Below are 16,759 nucleotides of genomic sequence, written 5' to 3'. Positions count from 1 at the left end.
ACATAATCTATATAATAAAAAATATTAAATGCATTTAAAATTTGCATTGAAACTTGTAAAACATCTTATATAATAAAATATAATAAAAACTCTAAAACATCTTATATAATGAAATAGAGATAATATATATTAAACTGGTTCTTATCTGAATCAATATCTCTTTTTAGAACTAAACAATAAATGTAAACTAGTCTCGTCGTTGTGTCATTACTCTCATCATCAGATTCAGTTCTCATAATGTATATTATTGACAGCAAAGAAAAAATAGACAACCCTTGAGCAGAATTACGTAAAATCCGTTGTTGTAATTAGGTCACATAAATTAACATGAATACAAATATTTTGTTTTTCAGTACACTACACATAATCTCAAGCATAATTCTATCTATATTGACATGTAACGAAGACGTGTCGTAAAGGCTTACCTGGATATGACTTTTTTGCAAGTTGCAATGAAACTCGTGGTTGATGCCGCCACATCTGAAATTCTACGAAAATTCTTCGAATATACTACCTTTTAATACTCATATTATATATTCACATAATTTAATCCATATTTGAGTTTCCCACTGAATCGAAATGTTACAAAATTAACGTTATCTATATACTAGTAATTTGTAAGGAAGGCCATGCAAATCAATCTTTTTTTTTCTTTCTCCGTCAAATGGAAATCAACCCATCAAAGAAACTTTAAAGCATGTGACTTTTCTCTGCATGTTTAGCAAAACTTTTGTGTTTATGAGGACGTATAAAATTAACTGTCATGTTCTTTTGATCCAAATTTGTTATAGATTTTATAGTTGGTAAAATCTTGATTCTTGAGCTACAAACAAGAAAACTTACTAGGTACGTAATTCTTAAGAATAAAATCACAACTGCTAAGTATTCTTTACCTTGGACTATAACTATGTTATTGACCACCATAAAAAAGTGAATAACGAACCGATCGTTGAGCATAGTTAATATCAAATACAGAAAGAATGAATATGTTCAAAGAAATATTTAATGAGTCGTTTTAATCAACAATAATTGAAATAGCGTATTACGTGGTAAATCAAACGGTATTATTATTATACTCTTTCAATTCATTTTTATTGTAAATTAAGGAAAATAGAAAAATACGTCAATAAAAAAAGTTTTGAAGAAAATTAGTAAGAATAAAAAAAGAGTATTTGAGCTGGTGAGGCTTCATCATCATCGTCTTCACCACTTTGCTCCGACAGGTCACCTTAGTTTTTGCTTTTCTCACGAAACAAACAAACTTGCTATTTTCTTCTCTTTTTCCAGACCATGAGAGGAAAAATAATTGAGCTCCTTCTGTGAAAAACCCATCTTTAATCTCTTCCGCTTGGATTCGGAGAGAGAAAATAAAGAGAATTGATTCTCTGTCTCTCTCTCACCTATTTTATTGTGTTCCGATCTGATCGGATTTTTCTTTTTGTTATCATTTTATTTTCAGGTTCATTTGCGATTTAAATTTCGATTCTTTTTCTGGTGTCCACGGAGAAATTTCCCGGTGGCAGCTTAAAGTTTTGATTTTTCCCTTGTTTTGTTCACCAAGAAGAACATATTTCTTCGTTTGTGAAACCGGATTAAGAAGAAAGCTTATGGTTCCATCAGAGATAGAAATTCTGGGAGGCGAATCTGATCGTCGTTTCGCCAATCTGAGAGGTGTGCGGTGGCGCGTGAATCTCGGTGTTCTTCCGTTTCAGTCTTCTTCAATCGATGATCTTCGCAAAGCAACTGCTGAATCTCGCAGAAGGTAAGCAAAGCTGAAGCTTTTACCCTTTGCTGCAATGTTGTGTTGCCAAAGTTTCCTTATCTGGGAAATTTTAAGAGATTTGAGCGTTTCTGGGTTTAGCAAGGGATCTAATTGGGTCCTCCAATAGAAGAAATGTAATGGTGTTACAATGTTTCTGTCTATGTAGATATGCTGCTTTAAGAAGACGGCTCTTGATAGATCCACATTTGTCTAAAGATGTTCGAAATTCCCCTGATCTCTCTATCGACAATCCCTTATCCCAAAACCCAGGTAAAAGCTTTTGTGATTATAGTTTCATATGCATATGTCTTTAGAGGTTTGCTGAGATTCTTGGTGTTTATTATATATATGTAATGCAGATAGTACATGGGGTCGATTCTTTCGTAATGCGGAGCTAGAGAAAACATTGGATCAAGACTTGTCTAGGTTATATCCAGAGCATTGGAGTTACTTTCAAGCTCCTGGATGTCAAGGCATGTTAAGACGTATTTTACTCTTGTGGTGTCTTAAACATCCTGAGTATGGCTATCGACAAGGTAAAATAGTTAACTTTTGTTACTAAAGAATGTAGTTTTTGTGATGCGTAGTCTCACATTTTCTCATGTTTCTTTGCAGGAATGCATGAGCTTTTGGCGCCTCTGCTTTATGTGCTTCATGTTGATGTAGATCGTCTCTCTGAAGTGCGTAAAAGTTATGAAGATCATTTCATAGACAGATTTGATGGTTTATCTTTCGAAGAAAGAGATATTACTTACAACTTTGAGTTCAAAAAGTTTCTGGAGGATTTCACGGATGATGAGATTGGTGGTATTCAGGGAAATTCAAACAAAATAAAGAGTCTAGATGAGCTCGATCCCGAAATCCAGTCTATTGTGAGGTTAAGTGATGCTTATGGAGCCGAAGGTGAACTCGGGATTGTCTTGTCTGAGAAATTCATGGAGCATGATGCTTACTGCATGTTTGATGCTCTAATGAATGGTGCTCATGGTTGTGTTGCAATGGCTGGATTTTTCTCTTACTCTCCAGCTAGCGGATCCCATACGGGTTTACCTCCCGTTCTTGAAGCTTGCACTGCGTTTTACCATCTTTTATCGTTCGTTGATTCGTCTCTGCATAGCCATTTAGTAGAACTCGGTGTTGAACCTCAGTACTTTGGGCTTCGTTGGTTACGAGTTTTGTTTGGAAGAGAATTTTTGCTTCAGGATTTATTGATAGTGTGGGATGAGATATTCTCAGCAGATAACAAGACGAGAACAGATGAGGATAACACTACAAACCAGAGCTACAATATCTTTGATTCTCCGCGGGGAGCTCTAATCTCGGGAATGGCAGTTTCGATGATATTAAGTTTAAGATCATCATTGCTTGCTACTGAAAACGCAGCTTCTTGTCTTCAGAGACTATTGAATTTCCCAGAGAAGATTGATGTGAGGAAGATAATAGAGAAAGCTAAGTCATTACAAACTTTGGCTTTGGATGATGATGTACGATCATCAGCTCTATCGATAAACGATGGCTTTGATCAGAGCATCAGTCCAGCGGTACCGGCGAGAACTAACAGTTTTCCTTCGGGATCCACTTCTCCTAAATCTCCATTGATAATTACACCACAAAGTTATTGGGAGGATCAATGGAGAGTTCTACACAAAGCCGTCGAGGAAGAGAAAAAGAGTCCTTCTCAAATACAGAAGAAAAAGCCTTGGTTCAGGGTGAAAAGACTTTTCAGAACAGAGTCTGAGCCAACTCAGAGCGCCAAGGCATCAAATGGGAAAAGTGAAGTCAAGGTATCATCAGTCGCTCGTAACTTGCTTGCAGATTTTAATCGGCAGCTCATTTCTGAACCTGAGGAAGCTAATCCAATAGATGTTGTGAAGAATGAAGATAGCTCAATTCGAGAAACCGAGGATATAAACACGGATTTTGAAACTGCTGCTGAAGAGAGTATAGTAATGGAGGAGAATTCTTCTGATGTTTTCTCAGATCCAAACAGTCCTCTTAGAGACTCGAACTACATTGAGAATGATTCGGATAGCAGTAACGAGTCAAATCTATTTCCCGATGAAACAGTTAAAGATCAAGAAACAAGCGTAGCAGATTCGCCTCTTTCCATTTCTTCTCAACCGAGCATGGAGTTTATAGTATCTGTATCCAAAGATCAAGAAACAAGCGTAGTAGATTCTCCTCTTCCCGTTTCTTCTCAACCGAGCATCGAGTTTCCAGTAACTCAGTCTAATGATGAAGACAACGCTGCAGATAAATCTGTGGCCATAATCAAGGAGCGTAGTAAGGTTTTACCAGGAAAATTCCAGTGGTTTTGGAAGTTTGGACGCAATCTCACTGCTGAGGAGACGAGATGTAATGGTGTCGAAAGTAGTAAGACCGATTTAGTTTGCTCTTCCGAGTCACAGTCTCTTCCACAGGCTTCATCTTCGGGCAGCAAAGGAGACACAGACCAGAATGTGATGAATACTCTGAAAAACCTTGGCAATTCGATGCTCGAACACATTCAGGTACAAGTCACTCTCATTCTCATTCTCTTCATCTATGCTGAAAATATCAAATCAATTGTTCTGATGATTTTGACTGTATGTTCAGGTGATCGAGTCAGTTTTCCAGCAAGAACGAGGTCAGGTTCAGGCAGGATTAATGGAGAACTTATCTAAGACCAATTTGGTCGAAAAGGGACAAGTCACAGCCATGACTGCTCTCAAGGAGCTTCGAAAAATCAGTAATCTTTTGTTGGAAATGTGATGGACCCATTGATTCTTCTTGTTCTGCTCTCTGTATATATATATATATATATATATTTTTTTGTAAAGTATTGTTTCTTTAGAGCACGGAATAAAAATAAAGGAAAAGTTTTTCTCGACCTCTGTCGATATTCCGGAGAAAACCAAAACTTTTTGGTTTTGTGATCATGTTTAAGATGTTATCAATAAAGATGCCTAAGTTCTGAGTTCCTCTGCTTTGAACATTAGAGGCAAAAGCATAAAGATTGCTGCTCACATGCATTATGTTTTGGAGTCTGAAGGGTAAAATTTTCTGTACTTACACATTAGATCGAAGAAGACTAAAGTAGAACACAACACTTCTTTTTTTGAGTTGAAGAAGATGAAAGTATGCAGAAAAAGAGTCTACTTCTACTCTATGTTGTGAAAACCAGGGAGTAGTGAAGTTATGAAGCCGAACACTATCATCTGAATCTCTTTCACTATCCCCCACCATTGATTCCCTTGGTTTCCTGCGTCGACGTTTTCATTTTCATTTGCATTTGCTCGGTTAGCGTTATCAGCTTCATTCTCTTCTCCCTCTGCGCAAAAAATAGAAACAAAATCCTTCTGCATAAGTTGTTGTTGTGATGGCTTCAGTATTTACCATGGGAAAGAGATATTGCGAAGTAATATACCGGGAACTGCATTTTCATTTAGTGGAACTGCAGCTGCAGGATCATTATCAGCTCTCGCAGCAGGTCTATGTGGTCGAGGTGGTGGTACTGCTGCTCTATGCATACCTTGAGAGAGCCATCGCACAAACGGTGCAAGAGCTCCAGTTTGGTATCTGTCAAGTTTGCATCATCAAACACAGATCAAACTCTATATCAATACTTTTTCAGAAAAAAAGATTGCTATGAGGGAATAATTGGAACTTATAAACAACCAACAGCTTAACATAAATCATGCACTTGAGAAGGATATGGTGAAAACCATAAGACGACACACCAGCATAAGATTGAAATTAAACAAGATTCTCGAGACTTACAAGTAAATTATGGTAGCGAAAATCACAAGCACAGCAAGCCTTTGCCTTGATCCATCTTGGTTGAACAAAAAGATAACAGCAGCAAGCTTGAGTATGAGGAACAAATCAAGCTGAAACGCGATCTGAAATCTCCTTTCCACGACATGCCTTTGATTTGCAGGTTGCTGCTGCTGCTGACCCTGCCCGGCTTGCGCCTGATTCTCTCCCCCAGTCTCAGCCTCATTATTTGGTCTAGTCCTAAACAAAGGAAATATAAAAATCATCAACCCCAAAAGCTTCAATATTAAGCCTATACTTTCTAACAATGGTTTGGATTCAACTCCCAAGCCAAAGAGCAAAGGTGCCAACTTGTTGACACAACTATGATTCTTCTAGCTAAACCAATTTCCTATGACTATGATTCTTCTCCAGTGTTACACTGAGACACAATTGTATTACCGAGTATCGAAGCTAATCCATCAAATCCATGGGAAATTCGAAGGAACTATCACTTACGTTGGAACGTTGTAAGTGAGAGGAATGAGATAATTTGAGGGAAGACCAGCGACATGTCCACCAAATTGATGCACAGGAACCGCATAGATCCCAGCTCCACGATTCATTTGTTCCTCGTACTGTACAGGATTGGATCCGGGAACAAGACCCGGATAAAAAACCGGGTACATTGGAGAATCACCATTAGGATAAGCTCGAAACCCAGAAGAAGACGCTGGATCCTGTAAATTTGAAACACCCAGAAATCAAATCATCAAGTCAATTCGCAAACCCTTGAATTGATCCAGCGAAAGGGGATAAAATTAAGCAAGTCACAGACCTGAGGTTTGATCCCAACATCTTCAGGTTTCTTATCACCAGAAGAAGAGACCTTCTCTGGTTCTTCAGCCATTTTCAAAGGATCAAACTTTACGCTCTCTCTGTCTCTTGAATCCGCGAAATTGTTCTTCTTCTCCGTTTTTTCTGAGAGTCTGATAATTTTTTTCTTAGGAGGTGAATTTTTTTTGCTCTGCTCCTTCGTCAGCTTCTCCAATTAAATTTGGACACGTCACCAATGTTTGCGACATTATTATTTAGTTTCGTATTTCTGGTAAATTGCACAAAACATCCTGATTCTTTACTAAAATAGCAATTTTGGACCAAATAATAAAATTACATGTTGTATAACTTGTAAGAACTTAAAAGTAAACAGAAGTATATAACCAATTTACCAAAGTATCAAATCGAAATTGAAATTCAGTTTTGTTCAGTTTTTATGTTCTTTCCAAAATATAAATCAAATAAGAAAACTGAAGCTACACACAAAACATCAGCCAAGGAACTTACTTTAAATCAAGTAATGAGCATAAAATGCCATTAAACAAAATAAGGAATAATCTTAGACAACTACTATCCAAGATCTTACATGAGTCTTGAAAAAAAAAAACTAATCATTATCCGATAAACACACCTTTGGTAGAAACATAGGACTCTCTACATGATCCATAAAGACTTTGAAACTAACCAAGTCATCTCCAATTCCTTCAATCACAAGTTTTCTGGCATTTTTTCCCTTGAGATCGTAATATTCAAAGTACGGGTTAGGGAAAGTGCACGGTGCAAATATAAGCTCCCCGGTACTAAATGTACCCTTGAACCTGAATCTTTGATCCCCAACTAAATTTGTCCAACAAGGAACCAACAGAGATGCTTTTGACCATTCTTGTTTACTGGCATCCTTCATAACCCACAAGTCAAGTGTACCGTCGTTACAAGAGTCATTCGTTAAAGCTATCTTTCCATTGTAGTTCACCAGATAACAAGACCATAGATATTTGACATCCTTAGGGAACTTAATAACATTGAAGTCTTCAGATCTCAGATTGAAGCTTATTAGAGATTTAGATAGTTCATCACTGATCTTAGCTATATAATACATAACCCCATTCATACATATTCCTTTCTTTTCAGGATCAGCTAGAAGATGGCGATTCTTACATTCAATCATTCTCCATCCTTGTTTAGCTTCTAGACTGAAAACTTGATGCTCCTCCGTCCCAATAACTTTTTTTTTATCTTATGGAACATATATTTCCGTCATGCACAACACTTTGTATAGATCGTTTACCGGATCATATCCAAAAAATGATACTATGTAACTTAACTTCGTTTTGACATTAGGCAAAGTTATGAATTGACCAGTAGTAGGATTTCCAATCAACATTTTAGTACGATTTAGACAGCAGATCAAGACGCGGACGGGTGGAGAAAACCGCCATGAATCAGAAGTACTAGGTAACCTGTGATGATCAAAAGATGGATCCTCCAGGGATCCTAAATTTTTTTAAAAATGTATATTTTACACATACTAAAATCTAATTTATAGTCCATTCTTTTATTTTACGTACGTAACATTGATATTGGAATTTGGAAACCCTAGTTTCGGTGTCAAGTTCATCGTTAATTATTTTAAAGTATGAGTAAAACTAGAAAGAAAAAAAGTGGAGAAGCCAATTAAAAGTGAAATAACTAACTATATATGGCCACCACCGTAACGAGAGAAGTTAAATGGAAAAGCCATTCGATGGATAACTATGGAAGGAGAGACGAATAAATCTGGCTCAGAGATGAGAACGCCATCAAGAGTAAAACCAGAAGCTGAATTATTGGTAACGACTATAGAGTGTCCAGAGAGAAGTGTAGGAATGCGAGAGAAAGGCATCATGAGACTTATGACGGAGAAGTCAAGCCATTGTGGAACAATGTGGTAAGAAGCAACGAGTGGTGACGTGGCGTTGATTCCTTCTACGGATGTTTTGGGGAGGAAGAGAGTTGAAGTGAGGACTGGACCGTTTAATTCGTCGTTGTTGTTGAGGAACGCTCCGCTCCAATCTTCGAAAGAGCCGCTTGAGATCATTGCGTCTATGATTTTGGTTGCGATTTGGTTTTGCTCCGTCGTGAGAAATGGAAGCGAAGTGGAGGATGTAATGGTGATCATAGTGAGGATGAGGAGGAAGAGGAGGAGGAGGTGTTTGGTGGTTGCCATGGAAGAATATTAGGAAAGCCCTAAATTTATCAAGTCAAGAAAATACGAGGTTTTTTTTTGTTTATATAAAAGAATAATCTGTTAGGTGAATCATGTAAATTAGTTTTGTATTTGGTTGTAGTTGGAGAATGCAAAAAGCCAGAAGTATTTTCAAGTGCATTTAACATGAGTCATGATGGTTAATTTTGAGACTTTTACAGAATATAAGAATTAATGGTAATGATGGGATGATGATGGTAATAATACAATGATAGATTTATGAAGATACATATATCCATCTTTACCTCGCTCCAGGAACCATTTCAGTATCGAGATTCATCGTCACCCTTCTCCTTCTCACAGGATCCTTATGGTCGATCTGTCATTCGCCCAAAGACACTCTGTTTCAGCTCCATAACGACTTGGCTCATCGTCGGTCTTTGCTCTGAACTCTCAGACGCAGAAGCCAATGCTATTTCAGTGATCTTCCAAGCCGAGCCAACCTCAAATCTATCTCCTAGACGTTGATTCACAATGCATTTTATGTCTCCATTCGCCAACATTGAACCAACCTGATCACATAGATGCACACTCTCTGTTCTTGAACGCGAAATCGCCGGTTTTCCTGTTATGACTTCAAGAAGAACCACCCCGAAGCTGTAAACATCACTCTTCTCATTCATTTGCCGCGTCATGTAATACCTGAATATAAAAAATAAAAGGATTTGCAACACAACTAGTTAATTATACGTCTAACCGCAATCAGGAATTTAGATTCTAAAAGAGTACAATTTTCATTACTCGGGGTCTAAGTGGTCCCGGCGACAATGGTGGACTAAAGAAAGATAATCTTCGTGGACTAAAGAAAAAGAACCCATAATAGTTGCAAGTGACGAATATAAAATAGTTTCTTAAAGAAGTTGCCATAATCAGGATTGTATTGGTCTTCTATCTCAAAAACTAAGCTCATCCAAAAATGAAATAATCATTCAGATCGCCTGCAGGTTTCACAATGAGTGTACCATGAAACATTCATCAGCACAGATTATACGTCAATCTATAGGATGAACCCTAATCTTGTAAATGTATAGACATGGATAATATCAGAAAATGTGATTTCCTTCTGATAGAACAGAGTTTTTACCTGTCCGAATACTAAAATAAATTTTCTTTGCCACCACAAGTTTAAGGGGATTTAGGTTGACTTCCAGTGCCATGTTCCGTACCGCATGATGCCATACTCCATGTTAACTTCTAACTCTTTTGTAGATGTGGAATCATCTATCATTAAGAAAAAAATGACAAAAATGTATCACCAAAGACAAACTTTTGTTTACAAAATTTATAGAAGAGAAAGAACGAAAACAGAAAATGTTTGTTAATGTTTTGAAAAGAGATGATACATTGGAAGCCGTGTGTGTATACGATTTTGCTAGCTTGTTTCACCCATTGCACCCAAGATCTTGCTCTATTCTACCCCAGCCACACAAGATCAAAGCAGAAACATTGCCTCACTCGGCATGTTGTTCTTAGCTAGCAAAACTGCTGTATCAATCTGGAACAGATCCTTAACTTAGGCTTATGATTATATCTGCCAATCATCCTTTTGACCTTCTTCTTCTCAGCATTGCATCGCATAATTTTGCTGCGTCTGCGTTATGTCTAACATCATGAACTCTAATGATATTGGCACCTCCTAAAATGCCTGCAGTAACAGAAGCAACAGTTGCAGCATCTCTGTCAGTGGCCTCAGGACGCCCACAAATATCTCCCAGAAATCTCTTCCTTGAAGGTCCTATGAGTATAGGCGCATGAGATACTGCTATACTTCTCTTAGCCATCTCTTCTCGGATTTTTGGCAGATCCATAATAATATCTAGATTATGATCTACACTCTTGGAAAACCCAATCCCTGGATCGATCATAACCCTCCAAGCTGGAATCCCAGAGAGTTCCGCATCTCTCACTCTCAAGTAGAGTTCAGAAGCAACATCCTTGCAGATATCATCGTACTGCAAATTCTCTTTGTTCTGCATTGTACATGGATCTCCTCTCATGTGCATGGCCATGTAAGGAACCCCAGATTCTGCAACAACCTCATGCATATTCGGGTCTAAGGTTCCCGCAGATACATCATTTAGAATGTCAGCTCCATTGCTTATTGCTTCTGAAGCAACCTCAGAGTTGAAAGTGTCCACGGATATGAGCTTTTCCTCCATCTCTGGCATACCTCGAACAGCGTCTAAAACTGGTAGTAGTCTATCCAACTCTTCTTGACTAGAAATTCTTGAGGCCATTGGGCGTGTGGACTGTGCTCCAATATCAATTATATCTGCACCATCAGAGATCATTGAGCGAACCCGAGAAACTGCAGAGTCTATTGATTGAAATTGCCCTCCATCACTAAAGCTGTCGGGAGTAAGATTAAGTATACCCATTACATGAGTTTTGTTAGAAAAATCCCACAGCTTATCTCCTATTGGTAAAACCCTTTGTATACCATCTTGTCCAATCAATGATTCGCCACCCAGTCTCTCCCACGCTTGAAAAATTCCACCAGGATGTATCGCGAGCGAATGCCAATGAGCAACTGTATCATTATCAACAGCTGATCCCAGCAAATCAACCAAAGGTGCTAACACAAATGACCTTTCCCATAGTCTCTCATGTGGTATGATCAGCTTATCAGAACTTATTCTCATCTTCCCGTAGAACAATATGTCCAAATCAAGCGGTCTTGGTCCATACCGTATACCATCTTTACGTCCCATGTCTTTCTCAATAGTCTTGAGAACACTCAATAGTTCATGAGGTCCAAGCTTAGTAACACCTCTCACTGCAGCATTGAGAAACCTGGGTTGGTCAGTCACATGAGCGGGAGCCGTTTCGTACAAACAACTGTGCCTGGTTACACAAATGCCACCACGCTTCATCAATCGCAAAGCTTCTCTGAAATTATTCATCCGGTTTCCAATGTTACTTCCTAAAGCAATCACAACTTCATGCTCCGTAGATTGAACTTCAACAGTTGTACTTGTTGCCGAAGATGAGAAAGCTGAGTTACATAATGCTGCAGCAACAAGTCACAAATCACACAGCTTTCGAAACTTTTCTAAATGACAAAATAAAATCAGCAGTGGAATCAATCAACTTGCAAATTGAATCGTTCACAAGCTTCCACATTCAAGAACTAGCTGAGACTATTATTTCCAAAGCAAGTCATGTACAATGAAGAGAAGAGGAAGCTGAATATGTCAATTGCAGATACCTGGAGGACTGGATAAAGAGGAACAGTGCAAGCCAAGTGGAGACATCAGAGAAAGAGACTTCGACGAATAGTATCGGTGGATCGCGATTACCGCCGGAGGTGGTTCTGAGAAGCGACGGAGAAGGAATCTTCCGGTGTGGATTAAGGTTTGTGACAGCAAACGAGCCATCTTTGGAAAGAGAAAGTAGAGGGAGAGAGAGAGAGAGATGCAACCTAAAGTTTGCGCTGATGACTGAGGAAGACGATGCAGCTAAAAAACGGGTACCAACTGGGATCCGAATTAGACCCGACCCGTATATGCAAATACAAGAAACCAGGAAACCAACTGAATTATTTTAGTTAGCGGTTATTGATTCGGTTTTATCGTTCTGAGCCGAATTAAAACCGAGGCCTATCAAAGTGGAGATAAATCAATAAATAGCGTTGAATAAACCGAATTATAAATGGAAACCAAATCAAAATCAACCCAAAATATTGGTTTCATAAAACATTACAAACATTAACCACAATTTCAAATCAAACAAAACCGAATTAGACAACTATAAACCGGAATCAAACCAAAAAAATCGTTATTGACATTTTTGCCCTTCTCTTTTGTGTTTTTATCTTCGAAAAGTCTCATTTCTCGATCCCCAATTCGTGGATTAGGGTTAAAAGGAACCATTTTTATCCTCGTCGCCAAAAACAACAAATCTCAGATCGAAGAAGGAAGAAGAGATCGAAATGGCGTTGAGAAGAGTTTACAGTGAAATCAAAGGGAAGAAGGTGACGGAGCTTCCAGGCTATTTGAAATCGACGTTTTCAATGGAGACCGTGAAGACCTCTGTGAAGAGAGGACTCGATAACTACAACGAAAAATACATTCAGACCAGCTCCGTTGATCCTATCCTTCATATCTGCTTCTACGGCATGGCTTTCTCTTACCTTGTCGCTCTCCCTAATGAGCGTCGTCATCTTGAGCATCAGCAGCATGCTAAGGAGCACGGTGGTCATTGATCTCGTCGGAATCGTTTCGATCTCGAGATGATTTTAGGTACTCTGAAATTCGATCCTTTTGATTGTGTGGCCTTTGGTTTTTCGAAATTTCGGATTTTTTTGGTAAATGTGTATCATTTGGTGAATTGAGATTTGTTTATATGATTTGGGAATTTTAGTTAGTATCTGTATGTTCCATGAAAGTCAAATTTGCTATCTTGTTTCGATTTCGATGTTTTCCATTGTAAAGGATTCATCTTTTGTTCTTATATGTGTTGATGAATAGCTAAAACTTGGACTTTCTCTAGTCTCTGTAACTGGGGTTAAATCTTTACCAAAATTCTCTCTGATTCCAAATGGTTGAAATGTGTAATTGTCGACACCTTGACCATGTTTATAGCTTAACCAATGTAGGGTCTTTGGTAGTTCCAGTATTTTCTAATATGTAAATGGGTTAAAATCTTTCTTAAAATTCTCTCTGATTTCAAAATGGTTGAGATGTGTAGTTTGGCTACACTTTGACTATGTTTAGCTTCAACAATTCAGGTTCTTTGGTAGTTTGAGTATCATATCACATTGATTATCATTGTTCTTTGGTGTTTGATGATTAGATTCTATATGTGAAGTTTTTCTATATGAATGTCAAGAAGTGGCAGTGTATCGATTTCTAATGGATGGTGCTTGTGTTTATGAATGCAGGGGGTTGCTGTGAAATCTTTCTGCTTGATGGTGACGAATCAAGAATTGTGTCTTATTGTTTTGTTTTCTTGAATTTTCCTGGATATTGTTGACCTAAAGGAAAACCTTTCTTTTGAATTGCACTCCATGATAGTCAATAATTGAAGCATCATGATAATATCCATGAATAATGAAACCTGTTTTTTTTTTGTTCCATGAAGTTGTGAATTCACCATTTGTCTTATCATATTTGATCGATTCAATGCTTGGATCCAGCTGAAAATGATGCATAATTGATTATAACTATCTTAAAAAACAGAATCGTTCGAACATAATTTTCTATGTAAATCTTGATTGTCATATCATTTCCCTTCAAATCAAAGACCTTTATATAGATTTCTAATTCAAAACAAATTGGCAAGGTTGTAAAAGACAAATAGTAAAACTGTAAAAGTGTAAAAACAGTAGTTAACCCAAAATAAGAAGAACAATAAGTGAAACACCGAAACTCTCTTACTTGTCATTTATTGGGCCAAAGATCAAAACGAAAAGAAATATTTCTAGTATAAAGCTAAAACCAACTGAAAGGCCGATGGGCCAGCTTTTACTTAGCCATATTAGGCCTTATGCAGATATTCGTGGTCGACATTTTATCTATACAGAAGATTCTGCTTCACATGCATCTCGCTCCAAGGATTTAAACTTAGAAAACAAACTGATTATGAGGAAGACATATAATAATAATAATAATACTTGGAGCGAGATGCATGTGAAGCAGAATCTTGATTATGATGTATGTCCAATTGTATAAATCATTGAACGTATCGATTTAGTAGTTTTAGTAAAGTTGTTTGATCCTCAAACAAGTTTAGTCGTAATCACTTTTGGGAGTATTATAGTGATATCTTCACGGGAAAGCCAAAGCGTCTTTTCCTTTCTCATCATGATATATAGTAGATGAAACAATGCATGAGCTAATTAGTAGTAGATGGCATCACAAAATACTTTCGTCTTGATATATTAAGAGATAACTCGAACTTAACACGTATTTTACTGCAATCAAGTTTATAAATAATCTCATTTCAACGAATTTGAGTTACTCTATTCTTAGGGAAATCGTTCGTTAATGAACTTAATCAAAATGAAATCATATTGACTCCCAAAAAAGATAGAACTTGGCACAAGGTGAATGTGGTTCTATATACCTATCATTAATGATACTTCATACTCAGTTAGGTTGCGAGTTTTATACGAATAAATAAAAGCGCCATTTAATAATGAAGGGTGTGTATATTATGGATGACATAAATACTAAATTCAATCGCATTTTTGTCGTTACACCTAATTTGAATATCCATATATATATGATTGTTATATATAGACTCACGAAAAGTAAGTTGTCACGATTTTGCACATAACGAATTCTCCTGTCCCTTTTGGACCGAAAGACACATTCTAAAGTTACTTTTAAAATCATCAGCAACAAGGATTTTCCATAATCAGTGGGCAAACACAAATAAAACAAAGATTATTTCCTCTTGAAAAAAGTTCTTAAACCTTTTTGTCTGTAAAATGTAATAGCCTATTATTCACTGAGATTCACTTGCTAAGTTCAGCTTAAACTGTTACGAAGATATGCATTATAAACTCTAGTCTTGACATACAAAAAAAGGAAAAAAACAATTAGAGCGATGAATTAGGGATGTATAAAATCAAATAAGTGGGAAGTTTAATTTTGGTAGGTGTAAGAGGAATTAATGTTTTGGACAAGAAGAAACGTCAAATGACACATGATGTGTTTCGACTAAACGACATATCACCTGGGAACAATCCTTCACATGTGTCTTTCGATGTTAACTTTATACGACCAGATACCTCCAATTGCATAATTAACTACATTACAAATATCTTCGTATTCTCAGTTGTCACCATTAATCTTCACTGCTAATGTGATATAAATCCCCCGTATTCTACTATAGCTTTTATTTTTTAATTTTAACTAAAAAGTCTTACTACGAAATATTATTACTTCCATTTTAACGAAAAAATGTTGTTTTATACTTCCTCTGTTTCACAAAGAGTGTCACTTTGACACTTTTCACACAAATTAAGAAAGAAGGTTAAAACTCTTTTATATCCTTATATAATTTATATAATTACAATTATTTATTTTGATGTAATTATAAATGAGTTGCTTTATAATCGTGTATCTCTTAGACTTCTCCTTAATTTAGTCAATAGTCATTGTGATAATTAAATGCATTTCTAAGATCAAAACATTTCCATAATCGACATTTCTAAGATTAAATCATTTCCATAATCGACGTTTTTTGTTTTTTTCTTCTTCTTCATGAAACGATTTGTTTAGATCGAAATCATGCACCACTTTAGCATGTACATCTTCTTCTTCTTTTTTTTTGGTCAACTGGACATCTTCTTCATCAGGAAATTTGTTTAGATCAAAAGAATGGACTACTCTAGCTTCGACATCATGCATCTGTCTTCCTTGCTTCGATTTGTTTTTTTTTTTAAACCTGCAAACTTTGAAAAGAATAGTCATGTTTGTATCCATAACAATTAAAAAGTGACTCTTGAATTCTTTTTACAGATCTAGTTCCATTTATAAATAAAATAAGAGAATATTGAATGTCAATGACGTTCAACGTAATGAAGATTACGAAGAGAAACAATTAATATTGTGTAGAAAATGACTTTTGGAATTTTATTACAACTAATTTTTAATATTGTGATAAATTTGTTTTGAGGTTAAAATTTGACAAAACTTGTCTTAAAAATCCAAAAACGACACTTTTTAGTAGGCCTGGGCAAAAAAACCGCTAACCAAATAACCGACCGAACCGAACCGAAAAAAACCGAACCATATCCGAACCGAAGTTTTTAAAACAACCGAATGGTTTGTAAAATCCCCTATCCAAACTAACCAAAACCGAACCGAACCGAACCGATAACCAAACGGTTAACCGAAATATCCAAAAACCTATAAGATACCCAAAAATAATATCCAAAACTATAATTATAAACTCAAAATATTAATTATATTTAGAATAAAAACAATCAAATACTTTAAATAATCAAAATATTCAAATATTGTTTGTTATATTTGTCAAAGTTAAATACTCTTTTACAAAATTGAATCAAATTTTAATTTTTTTTCCTAATATTTTTCTTTTTTCGTATTTTCATTTTTTATTTTTTCGGTAAATTTCGGTTAGTTTCAGTAAATTTTGGTTAATTTGGGTAAAAACCCGAACCAAACCGAACGTGATAAAAGTTTGGTTAGTTACGGTTATCTATTTAA

The 16,759-nt window shown here is 36.5% G+C and overlaps 6 protein-coding genes across 10 annotated transcripts; 2 read left to right on the top strand and 4 right to left on the bottom strand.

Annotated features, from left to right (window-relative positions):
* The first annotated feature begins 1,158 nt into the window (after nucleotides 1-1,158).
* LOC9303451 (TBC1 domain family member 5) lies at nucleotides 1,159-4,633 on the top strand. Its single transcript, XM_021017182.1, has 5 exons — nucleotides 1,159-1,762; nucleotides 1,929-2,032; nucleotides 2,122-2,298; nucleotides 2,378-4,272; nucleotides 4,358-4,633. The coding sequence occupies exons 1-5, from the start codon at nucleotides 1,608-1,610 to the stop codon at nucleotides 4,511-4,513; spliced, it is 2,487 nt and encodes an 828-aa protein (XP_020872841.1). The 5' UTR covers nucleotides 1,159-1,607; the 3' UTR covers nucleotides 4,514-4,633.
* A 103-nt stretch (nucleotides 4,634-4,736) lies between these two features.
* LOC9303450 lies at nucleotides 4,737-6,541 on the bottom strand. Its single transcript, XM_002867332.2, has 5 exons — nucleotides 6,336-6,541; nucleotides 6,017-6,237; nucleotides 5,522-5,758; nucleotides 5,169-5,320; nucleotides 4,737-5,072 (listed from the first exon to the last, which is right to left on the bottom strand). Exons 1-5 carry the CDS (start codon nucleotides 6,405-6,407, stop codon nucleotides 4,903-4,905), a joined length of 852 nt encoding a protein of 283 aa, XP_002867378.1. The 5' UTR covers nucleotides 6,408-6,541; the 3' UTR covers nucleotides 4,737-4,902.
* A 221-nt stretch (nucleotides 6,542-6,762) lies between these two features.
* Nucleotides 6,763-7,590, bottom strand: LOC9303449 (putative F-box protein At4g29970). Its single transcript, XM_021018643.1, has one exon. It carries the CDS (start codon nucleotides 7,500-7,502, stop codon nucleotides 6,942-6,944), a length of 561 nt encoding a protein of 186 aa, XP_020874302.1. The 5' UTR covers nucleotides 7,503-7,590; the 3' UTR covers nucleotides 6,763-6,941.
* Nucleotides 7,591-7,800: 210 nt separating this feature from the next.
* On the bottom strand, nucleotides 7,801-8,577 carry LOC9303448. Its single transcript, XM_002867330.2, has one exon. The coding sequence runs from the start codon at nucleotides 8,538-8,540 to the stop codon at nucleotides 8,028-8,030; it is 513 nt and encodes a 170-aa protein (XP_002867376.1). The 5' UTR covers nucleotides 8,541-8,577; the 3' UTR covers nucleotides 7,801-8,027.
* Nucleotides 8,578-8,713: 136 nt separating this feature from the next.
* LOC9305475 (folate synthesis bifunctional protein, mitochondrial) lies at nucleotides 8,714-12,355 on the bottom strand. 5 transcript variants are annotated; one of them, XM_021018642.1, is made up of 5 exons: nucleotides 11,788-12,355; nucleotides 10,151-11,589; nucleotides 9,923-10,074; nucleotides 9,664-9,800; nucleotides 8,714-9,221 (listed from the first exon to the last, which is right to left on the bottom strand). In XM_021018642.1, exons 1-3 carry the CDS (start codon nucleotides 11,954-11,956, stop codon nucleotides 10,012-10,014), a joined length of 1,671 nt encoding a protein of 556 aa, XP_020874301.1. In that variant the 5' UTR covers nucleotides 11,957-12,355; the 3' UTR covers nucleotides 8,714-9,221; nucleotides 9,664-9,800; nucleotides 9,923-10,011. The 5 variants fall into 5 exon arrangements, with proteins under 5 accessions (XP_020874301.1, XP_020874299.1, XP_020874298.1 ...); XM_021018640.1 differs by adding an exon at nucleotides 9,321-9,517 and having other exon boundaries at nucleotides 8,714-9,114; nucleotides 9,923-11,589; nucleotides 11,788-12,352; XM_021018639.1 differs by having other exon boundaries at nucleotides 9,923-11,589; nucleotides 11,788-12,352.
* Nucleotides 12,356-12,398: 43 nt separating this feature from the next.
* Nucleotides 12,399-13,675, top strand: LOC9305474. Its single transcript, XM_021018644.1, has 2 exons — nucleotides 12,399-12,820; nucleotides 13,462-13,675. The coding sequence occupies exon 1, from the start codon at nucleotides 12,511-12,513 to the stop codon at nucleotides 12,781-12,783; it is 273 nt and encodes a 90-aa protein (XP_020874303.1). The 5' UTR covers nucleotides 12,399-12,510; the 3' UTR covers nucleotides 12,784-12,820; nucleotides 13,462-13,675.
* Nucleotides 13,676-16,759: the final 3,084 nt, after the last annotated feature.

Source organism: Arabidopsis lyrata (assembly GCF_000004255.2).
Source record: "Arabidopsis lyrata subsp. lyrata unplaced genomic scaffold ARALYscaffold_7, whole genome shotgun sequence".
Taxonomy (NCBI): domain Eukaryota; kingdom Viridiplantae; phylum Streptophyta; class Magnoliopsida; order Brassicales; family Brassicaceae; genus Arabidopsis; species Arabidopsis lyrata.
This window is presented reverse-complemented; position numbering and strand designations above follow the sequence as displayed.

What these genes read in the sequence shown, in the direction of transcription:
- LOC9303451 (XM_021017182.1), top strand. Translation starts at nt 1,608, where the DNA reads ATGGTTCCATCAGAGATAGAAATTCTGGGAGGCGAATCTGATCGTCGT. An exon ending in ACTGCTGAATCTCGCAGAAG is followed by an intron (nt 1,763 to 1,928) that starts GTAAGCAAAGCT and finishes CTGTCTATGTAG; the next exon opens with ATATGCTGCTTTAAGAAGAC. An exon ending in TGAGTATGGCTATCGACAAG is followed by an intron (nt 2,299 to 2,377) that starts GTAAAATAGTTA and finishes GTTTCTTTGCAG; the next exon opens with GAATGCATGAGCTTTTGGCG.
- LOC9303450 (XM_002867332.2), bottom strand. Translation starts at nt 6,407, where the DNA reads ATGGCTGAAGAACCAGAGAAGGTCTCTTCTTCTGGTGATAAGAAACCT. An exon ending in TTCGCTACCATAATTTACTT is followed by an intron (nt 5,321 to 5,521) that starts GTAAGTCTCGAG and finishes CAAACTTGACAG; the next exon opens with ATACCAAACTGGAGCTCTTG. An exon ending in AAATGAAAATGCAGTTCCCG is followed by an intron (nt 5,073 to 5,168) that starts GTATATTACTTC and finishes TTTTTTGCGCAG; the next exon opens with AGGGAGAAGAGAATGAAGCT.
- LOC9303449 (XM_021018643.1), bottom strand. Translation starts at nt 7,502, where the DNA reads ATGATTGAATGTAAGAATCGCCATCTTCTAGCTGATCCTGAAAAGAAA.
- LOC9303448 (XM_002867330.2), bottom strand. Translation starts at nt 8,540, where the DNA reads ATGGCAACCACCAAACACCTCCTCCTCCTCTTCCTCCTCATCCTCACT.
- LOC9305475 (XM_021018642.1), bottom strand. Translation starts at nt 11,956, where the DNA reads ATGGCTCGTTTGCTGTCACAAACCTTAATCCACACCGGAAGATTCCTT. An exon ending in CTCTTTATCCAGTCCTCCAG is followed by an intron (nt 11,590 to 11,787) that starts GTATCTGCAATT and finishes TTGTTGCTGCAG; the next exon opens with CATTATGTAACTCAGCTTTC. An exon ending in ACGCAGCAAAATTATGCGAT is followed by an intron (nt 10,075 to 10,150) that starts GCAATGCTGAGA and finishes GATCTGTTCCAG; the next exon opens with ATTGATACAGCAGTTTTGCT.
- LOC9305474 (XM_021018644.1), top strand. Translation starts at nt 12,511, where the DNA reads ATGGCGTTGAGAAGAGTTTACAGTGAAATCAAAGGGAAGAAGGTGACG.